This window comes from Limulus polyphemus, unplaced genomic scaffold (genome assembly GCF_000517525.1).
Source record: "Limulus polyphemus unplaced genomic scaffold, Limulus_polyphemus-2.1.2 Scaffold48, whole genome shotgun sequence".
Lineage (NCBI taxonomy): Eukaryota > Metazoa > Arthropoda > Merostomata > Xiphosura > Limulidae > Limulus > Limulus polyphemus.
The window spans coordinates 707830-717530 of record NW_013665658.1 but is presented as its reverse complement, the minus strand read 5'-3'; the positions used below and the strand labels follow the sequence as shown (position 1 = coordinate 717530).

Below are 9701 nucleotides of genomic sequence, written 5' to 3'. Positions count from 1 at the left end.
CAGTTTTATCACATCCTGTTTTCTCATGTTTTCAGCAAACGAACATATTCTGGTGTGTAACCTTTACAGTTTTATCACATCCTGTTTTCTCATGTTTTCAGCAAACGAACATATTCTGGTGTGTAACCTTTACAGTTTTATCACATCTTGTTTTCTCATGTTTTCAGCAAACGAACATATTCTGGTGTGTAACCTTTACAGTTTTATCACATCCTTTTTTCTCTTGTTTTCAACAAACGAACGTATTAGGGTGTGTAACATTTTCATAGTAACACATCCTGTTTTCTCATGTTTTCAGCAAACGAACATATTCTGGTATGTAACCTTTGCAGTATTTCACTAAGTCTTAATTGTGTTGATTCTCGCAACTGAACATTTAGTTACTTTTAAGTAGTCACAGGTAATGGAAGGAAAATCTTTTAAGCAATTTCGAGCTGTGAGTTTTTTTCTCGTGTCATTTATTTACACGTGCCATATTTATAGCGATTACAAGTGCACGTTTTTAGTTTTATTTCGTATAATAAATGAATACGTAAATTGGAACACGAAGAAAAGTTTCCTTTAAACTTGTACTTAATAAAACTGACTATCCTCATGAGGATATCCTAACTTTAGGAACACACGATTAGTTGAACTGGGAACTAGATCAAGTTAAAAACTACCGTTGATATGCTTATTAACCTAAAAGGAATTATCGTTTTAACACAATGCTACGCAATGAAATATCTGAGCTGTGCTTAATGAAATTCTCGAACTCTGAACTTTGGTGTTGTAAGCCCTCCAGCTTACCGCTGAGCCACTGAAGTAGCCTCTTACATCCAACTGCCTGGATATTTCTAATATTCAGCAACTTCCTAATAGAATAAAAGATATATTAAAATATTCTCTAGCGTTAAGGTTAGAGGTTTTTGCAACAACTCGTGCTACTGATGATATCTCAAGAGAAGTTGCTACTTAATCCAGAACTAACGCTCACTTATCTAGCTTAAACCTCTGCAGACATAGATAAATGTGAACTCTTAGTTCTGTTATTATTTCGACCTTTTCAAACGAAACCTCATAAGATTGGTTTGTTTGTTTTAAATAGGCTATGTACTCACTACAAGGATTGAATCCTGAATTTTGTCGTTATAAGCCCTCAAACTTACCGCTGAACTATCGGGGAGGGGGCTTATAAGAAAGAATAACTAAAATATTTTCATTAACGTTTAAAGGTTATCGAATTCAGATCTTTTAAATCTAATATAATATAGATTTTAGATGATGAAGCACTCACATTTTCATAGTTGTCTCCTAATGGGACAGCACTAAGATTAAAGACTTGCAATGCTAAAATCCGGGGTTCGATTCCCAGCTTTAGACACAGCAAATAGCTCAGTCTGGCTTAGCTCTAAAACAAACAAACAGAATCTTCATAGTTAGTTTAATTATAGCTTTGTAACGTCACAATGTTATTTTTAATAACCGTGTTTTTTCGTTGTGTGATTGATAAGTTTCAAAAGTAATAAGCCAATTCTTATTTTAAGAGAATTGCTACAGAGGTATATGTAATTTTCTCGAATGATCGACGATTCTTAACTTCCAATCTATACATAATCAAAATTAAAAAAGACGTTTTGAACTTATTTTTTCTTGAGATTATACGCTTTAATAAGATAAAGAAAACGTTATTACATTAATAAAATCCTTGTGAAAAATGAGGAATATCTTATCCAATAATCGCAAACTTAGACATGGACTTCAAAGAGTCGTTACTGTTTGTGACTTTTGTAGTCATTCCAGGCTGAGTATCAAAGAAACAGTGAATATGCGTACCGGCGTTTTTACATCATTAGTATCGTTCTTTATACACATTATGATTTATTCTTTGATGAATAAAGTATATAGAAATATTTAAGCTTTTTATAATTATTTTGCCTTAGAATTGTCTACAATACCAATATTATAAGAACAATATTTGAAAAAGTTATTCTCGTGACGGTCGGATTAAAATCAGAAAACTTCTTGAATTGAATTGATATTTTGTAAGAACGAAGATAATTTAGACGAGGACAATCGCTCATTCTCCTAGGAAGATAACTTGAGTAGAGAACAATCGCTCATTCTCTTATGAAGATAACTTGGGTAGAGGACAATCGCTCATTCTCCTATGAAGATAACTTGAGTAGAGGACAATCGCTCATTCTCCTATGAAAATAACTTGGGTAGAGAACAATTGCTCACTCTCATATGAAGATAACTTGGGTAGAGGACAATTGCTCATTCTCCTATGAAGATAACTTGGGTAGAGAACAATCGCTCATTCTCCTATGAAGATAACTTGGGTAGAGGACAATTGCTCACTCTCATATGAAGATAACTTGGGTAGAGAACAATCGCTCATTCCCCTATGAAGATAACTTGGGTAGAGAACAATCGCTCATTCCCCTATGAAGATAACTTGGGTAGAGAACAATCGCTCATTCTCCTATGAAGATAACTTGGGTAGAGAACAATCGCTCATTCTCCTATGAAGATAACTTGGGTAGAGAACAATTTGGATATGTGGTAAGTAGTGGAGAGCTAGAAGTCACTTACTCATGTGATGAAAATAGAGTGCTACAAGATGACCAACTCGTACGATGGTAACTGAGTGCTACAAGATGATCAACTCTTGTAACGATAATAGAGTGCTACAGATGACCTACTCTTGTGATGATAAAGGAAAGCTACAAGATGATCAACTCGTGTAACCAGAATGGAGAGCTACAAGATGATCAACTCTTGTAACGATAATAGAGTGCTACAAGATGACCAACTCTTGTAACGATAATAGAGTGCTACAAGATGACCAACTCGTACGATGGTAACTGAGTGTTACAAGATGATCAACTCGTGTAACGATAATAGAGTGCTACAGATGACCTACTCTTGTGGTGATAGTAGAGTACTACAAGATGACCTACTCTTGTGATGATAAAGGAAAGCTACAAGATGATCAACTCGTGTAACCAGAATGGAGAGCTATAAGATGATCAACTCTTCTAATGATAATAGAGTGCTACAAGATGACCTACTCATGTAATGAGAAAAGAGCGTTACAAGATGACCAATTCTTATGATGATAACTGATTGCTACAAAACGACAAACTCTTCTGATTATAATGGAGTGCTTAAAGATTATCAACTCGTGTGATGATAAAGGAGAACTAAAGGATGATCAATTCTTTTCAGAGTAATGGAGTACTACAAGATGGGCAACCCTTGTGATGATAATAGAATGCTATAAGATGAGCCACTTTTGTGATGATAATGAATCACTATAAGATGACCAACTTTTGTGATAATAACGGAGAACTATAGGATGATCAATTCTTTACAGACTAATGGAGTGCTACAAGATGGGCAACTCTTGTGATGATAATAGAATGCTATAAGATGAGCCACTCTTGTGATGATAATGGATCACTATAAGATGACCAACTTTTGTGATGGTAATGGAGTGCTACATGATGATCAACTCGTGTAATGATACATGAAGTGTTACAAGATGACTAACTTGTTTGGTGAGAAGGGCGTGCTGTTCACATAATTACCAAGATTTTAATGAAGTTTTATGTTTACAAAATGGACAGCTTATGGTATGTTAACGAAGAGCTAGAAGGCGAACAACTTGTGTGACATGTGAAAAATGTGCTATATAATTATAAGACGACCATCTTGTTTCACGAGACCGAAATCTTTTAACCTTGGCCATGTCATAAGAAAGAACTATTTTCAGAAGCCCAGTCGCTGAATGACAGAAGAGGATTGACAGAAGCACAGCTTGTAAGATAAAACCAGAATGCTTGCAAATGCCCTGGTCATAGGATGAGATCAAAATGCTTGTAAAAGTTCTATTATTGTGATAAGTCCGTAATAATGATAGAAATTCAAAACATTTGAATATACCCGATGATTAAAACTGTGAAGATTGTATAACTTATGAATGTGAAAATTAGAAATCGTAATTTTGTTTTAATTTAGTGAGTAATGAAATGATCTTCCATTAGAATATCTATTTAAATCCGATAAAATATTTCTCATTAAACAAAAACAAACAAACAGTATAAAACAATGTATCACCTTGAGGCTTGTGTAAGTATCTGATCATTTCAACACATTATTGGCCAATATATATATATTGTGAGAGTGAGAGATTGGTCTCGTTTAAAATTATCTTTTCGAGAAAGTGAGCGATTGTCCTCTACCCAAGTTATCTTCATAAGAGAATGAGCGATTGTTCTCTACCCAAGTTATCTTGATATGAGAGTGAGCAATTGTTCTCTACCCAAGTTATCTTCATAGGAGAATGAGCGGGCCCTCCACTACTTAAGAAATAACCAGATCCTCCACTACTTTCCTAAGTTAAAGATACCTTTTCACTGTACATGTTAGCAAATCCTTGCGTAAATGAATTGTGGCTATTCGAACGATGGTTATATTTGTTTGTCCTAAGTCTAAGTTATGGTTATATCTGTTTGTCCTTAGTTTAAGTTATGGTTATATCTGTTTGTCCTTCGTTTAAGTTATGACTATATCTGTTTGTCCTTAGTTTAAGTTATTGTTATATTTGTTTGTCCTTAGTTTAAGTTATGGGAATATCTGTCTTCCATTAGTATAAATTGTTGTTGTAGTGGGTCCCTTTAAAATAAGATCAGTCAGAAGATGAAGTCAGCTGGAAAATTTCATGTCTAGGAACACTTCATTACCGAACATACCAATGTCTACCATCTATTCTCAAACCTGGTCGTGGTACTAACTTACCTCCGTGTACTTCACATATCAATGTGAAAGACTCGCCTTCGTTCAACGGGCCAATCACGTTTTGTAACACTTCACCTCTCTGGTTTTTTATCACAATTTTCTGAGGAGGCACTGAAACACCAAATTAGACGTTATCAACATTCCAGATATTCACATGGCAAATGTTACCAGAATAAGCTTATACGATTAGTTAACGTAACGTTTTGCATTATAATATCCATGATTGAAAATAACAATAAAGTGTGAATTTAACTAATAAAAAAAAAGAAAATTTTAAATTTATTTAGGTTATCTAAAACTTACGTCCCCTAGCTAACGAGAAAAGTTAAGTATATAATTAAACCGTTTTCTGCTTACCTATAACCATGACGTACGCCTCAAAATGTCGCGTGCGTTCTTTATGAAAATCCACTCGGCATCGGTAACTTCCCTCGTCAGTGGATATGACAGGATCAAGGACTAGGACAGCAGGTCTGTCCACTGTACTAAAATAGGCCCTCCCAGTCAGAAAGTCAGAGGACGCGTGGCGTGCCTGGCCCACACTTCCAGTCCTGCCATCTAGGCTATAAATAGGCTTAGGAGAATCATCCTTATACCATAACACCAACTCAAACATGTCGTCCATGATGGAAGGGGTAATGTTACAAGGTAGAGTGATCTTTCCCCCGGCCACGGCGAGGTTTTCTGGAATTAAATCAATAATTCATACTCAGGAAATAAACCATCACTATCAGAAATAGCATGTTATATTTAAAAACATCCCCTTCCACGTAACTTTTTCATTGTGCAACATTTCGTTTCCTAGCTTGTGATTCAGAGTCGATATACTCAGAGAAAGTCACGTACATAGGTAACAACCAAAAGAGCAAAAATATCATAAGAACCCTTGAAATTTTGTTGATCTTTCTGCAATATAAACTCGTGGTAACAAAGTTCAAAAACATACCCAATACAATACGTTAATATTCATGATATGAAGGATAGAAAACAAATGTATTGGTCACCTCATACAAGACACAATTTATTCTCCATTTCGTCATGATGTCGTATATCACATATCTTCTATGAAGTCAAATTACTGTAATGCAAAGTGCTTAACTAATATATCCCGCTTACAGCTTCACTTCCCGATCAGACAAAAGGGAAGAAAGAATAACATTAGTTTAATTTGTGGTGGTATCTATCTGTCATTAGTGAAACTTACGGTTCTAACTGTCTGTCGTTAGTCTAACTTGTGGCTCTATTTGTCTGTCATTAATCTAACTTGTATTTGTATTTTATTTTTCGTTAGCCTAACTTTGGGAAGCATCTGTCTGTCATTAGTTTAACTTATGGATATATTTGTCTGTTGTTAGTCTAAATTGTGGATATATTTGTCTGCCGCTAGTCTAACTTGTATCTATTTTTAATTAGCTTAACTTTGGGAAGCATCTGTCTGTCATTAGTCCAGCTTGTGGTTGTATCTATTTTTCGTTAGTTTGTGGCTGAACTTGTCTGTCGTTAGTCTAAATTGTGGCTATATTTGTCTGTCATTAGTCTAATTTGTACTTTTATCTGTTTTTATTTGTCTACCATGTGGTGAATAGTGTAACTTCTGACTATATACGTTTGTTAATAATTGAACTTTTTATTATATATTGTTATGATTATTTAATTTGTTTGCATTTATGTTTTTCATTAGTTAAATTTGTTGCTATATACGTTTGCCACTAATTTACTGTGAAGTTGTAAGAATAAGACTAACCATATCTCAGTAAATCCTAATGTGATAAAAACAGTCTTTGTTTGCTGCTGTAGAAAAGAGAATGGTATATTATAGAAGTTTTTCTTCAAATTATCTTTAATAACTTTTAGAAAAAGCACTGTCCTAATGAATAACTTGTAGTGTTAAAAAGCACTGTCTTAACCAATAACGTCTATTATTTACACTGCAACTAGTGAAATCTACTCACCATAGCTCACGTGGGACTAGATGAAAATGCAGATTTGATGATCTATAAAAATTCTTAAAACTAATAGAGAATTCGAACCATAATACCGTTTATGAGTGAGTAAAGTAGTTTTGTTGGTTCCTTGATACACAGAAGCAGGTTCTACACGACACGTTAATGTTCAATGTTAAAGTTCAATTTGCTTCCTTTTTTTACCTGTTAAGATGAATAAAAACAGACTACAAGAAAACTTTCAAACCCAAATTACCAATATCTGTTTTCGTTCATACGTTCGTGAGATTTGTCCGAAATAGCTGTACATCTGATGTTAAGTAGTTTTGCGGGTATATTTGTTTAATGGGCTGTCTTACAATTCGTATTAATAGGAACTAAGAAATTTGCACTTACAATAAACTTCAAGCACCCAGCCGTCTTCTATGGCACTATTCGGCATGTTCGGATTTTCTGCTTTGCAAGATAGATATTTTCCGGCGTCTTCCCTAGAGGGCCGGATTGTCAGAAAGCTTGAAGTCAAAGTTTCATCTTTATTAGTCCGGTTTTTGGTGGATCTCAACTGTGTCGAACCTTTCCACCAAGTTATTTCCGCTGGAGGACGAGACCCATTAGTGCGACATTCGAGTTGAACCATTTTTCCCGAGGATAGTGGCAGTCTTTTCTCCACTATTGTTACTGTGAGGGGTCTAACTAGAAATAGTGTAAGAACTATATTGTACTCGCCAATTGATGTTCGCACGAGCGTTCTTTTCTTTGACACTACAATATAAATGAGTTACTCCACCGAGTATTATGTAATACGTGCAAGTCACTTTAACTGAGTTTTCGATACGTAAACAAAGAATATTTACATACCCCTTCGAAATTCATTATTTATAACTGTGAATATATATTAAAAGTTACTGTTAAAAAATATGGTTTACTGATTAGTTTTCTTATCTGACTTACTTTTTGATGCTTCCATTATTCTGAACATTTCTTGCTTATATCTTTCAAACTATTCTTTCTTTGCAGTTTCAAAGTTTCTTGTTTTCCTTGCCATTTTTATGATTCCACTGATCTTGGGTTAAGTATTCTATGTTTTTCTTCATGCTTTCCTTATTCTTACCACCTTTCGACGTGTGATATTTCTTTTATCCTCACAACCTTTCTATTTCTCTCTATCAGTTCTATTATCTAATATAGCTCTGATACTTTCTTTATCATCAACATTTACCTCTACTTCTCAGTTCTATTACCCCAAGTAACTCTGATATTACTTTTACCATCAATATTTACCTCTATTTCTCAGTTCTAATATTCAAAGTAACTCTGATATTACCTTTATCATCAATATTAACTTCTACTTCTCTGTTCTGTTATCTAATATAGCTCTGATACTTTCTTTATCATCAACATTCACCTCTACTTCCCAGTTTTATTATCCCAAGTTACTCCGATATTACCTTTACCATCAATATTTACCTCTATTTCTTAGTTCTAATATCCGAAGTAACTCTGATATTACCTTTACCTTCAATATTTACCTCTACTTCTCTGTTTTATTATCCCAAATAACTCCTATATTATCTTTATCATCAATAGTTACCTCCACTTTTCAATTATATTATCCCAAGCAGCTCTGATATTTCTTTTACCATCATATCTGCCTCTTCTTCTCAACTCAAGTTGTTCGCGATCATTTCTTACCTTCATTATTCTTGTCCTTTTAACTTTAAATTCAAATTATAAAATATATATATTGATGTTGTTGTTTTTTTCTCAACTTGTCTAATTCTACCAGTTAATTCAGGTACTCCATGTAATTTTAATGTTCCCTTTATCGTCAGAATCTTAATTCACAGTAAGTGATCTTTTCAGTATTGTAAATAATACTTAAAGGAAAATACTTCTTGGTAAATAGCTACTACTTACTCTTTTTAATTAGATAATTTGTATGTAAATACGTTTTTTAAATAGAAAGATGCATAATAACATCTCAATTGAAGTATACTACTTCTACTTCTCTCTTACATCATGAAAACAGAAAACATGTTTATTAGGAAATCACAGCATCAATTATTGTATTTAAAGGTTAAATTTATAAATAAAGTAAGTTAGATAAATGCATTCATTTCAAGCATGTGTCTCCAAATAGTTTAAAAAAAATATTTCATAGTTGCCGACTTTGTACGTTATATTTTTCTTAGCATTCTATTTCAAATTAAATACTTTTAGAGATGATTGTTTCCAAGCCCCTGTTCTATAGTACGAGTCTTTATTGAGAGTATTTTCATTTCTTTAAGTACTTGATTTGCGAATGATGTTTCTAAGGTAAGAAAAATAATAGATATTGATAGATATTGGTTGTAGGTACTTGTTCGACAAGAAGCGTGCCTATTAGGAACACTTGTTTCGTTTTAGCAAAGTTGCACAAGAGGCTATATGCACTGTGCATATCGCAGAAATCAAACCAACCCCCTGAATTCTGCGTTATAACCACTAAGGTTTACCACCGAGCCACTAGGGGATCTTAGAAAACAACCTCAAATATATTTTTAAATCAATAAAAACTTCTCTTATCAAAAGGTAGTAATGTAAGATCGCTTGATTTTCGTCTCGTTTCACCTTAATTTTATGTTACCAAAATCAAAATAAGTTATACTCACAATTCATGTTTAACGTGATGGAAGACGACAGAGGGAGAGACATGTTGTTATTAGAAGCTTGACATATTAATGTAGACATCAAGTGATATCTTTTCAGTGCAGGAATATCTAGCCGATTCTGAACTGTGCCTCTAGAGGTCGTTTCATACCTGTCATCCAACAAAATGTTGTCTTTCCACCATGTTACTGACGGTGATGGTTTACCTAGCAACAAGAAACTATTACTGAATCAGTATTTTGAGGAGTTCGGTCCAGTACGACTTTTATTGGGAAAAGGTATTGTTAGTTTTCATATAAAACTAAACAAAACTGTGTTAAAACG

At 33.9% G+C, this 9701-nt stretch overlaps 1 protein-coding gene across 2 annotated transcripts in view; it reads right to left on the bottom strand.

Moving 5' to 3' along the window:
• LOC106462798 (titin-like) overlaps positions 1–9584 on the bottom strand; it is a 55359-nt gene extending 45775 nt beyond the window's left edge. For both annotated transcript variants that reach the window (XM_022390403.1, XM_022390407.1), the window contains exons 1-2: positions 9380–9584; positions 7125–7421 (exon numbers count right to left, since the gene is read on the bottom strand). In XM_022390403.1, the coding sequence (XP_022246111.1) occupies positions 7125–7421; positions 9380–9458 (376 nt within the window). In that variant the 5' untranslated portion in view covers positions 9459–9584. The remainder of the gene's footprint in view (positions 1–7124; positions 7422–9379) is intronic.
• Positions 9585–9701: the final 117 nt, after the last annotated feature.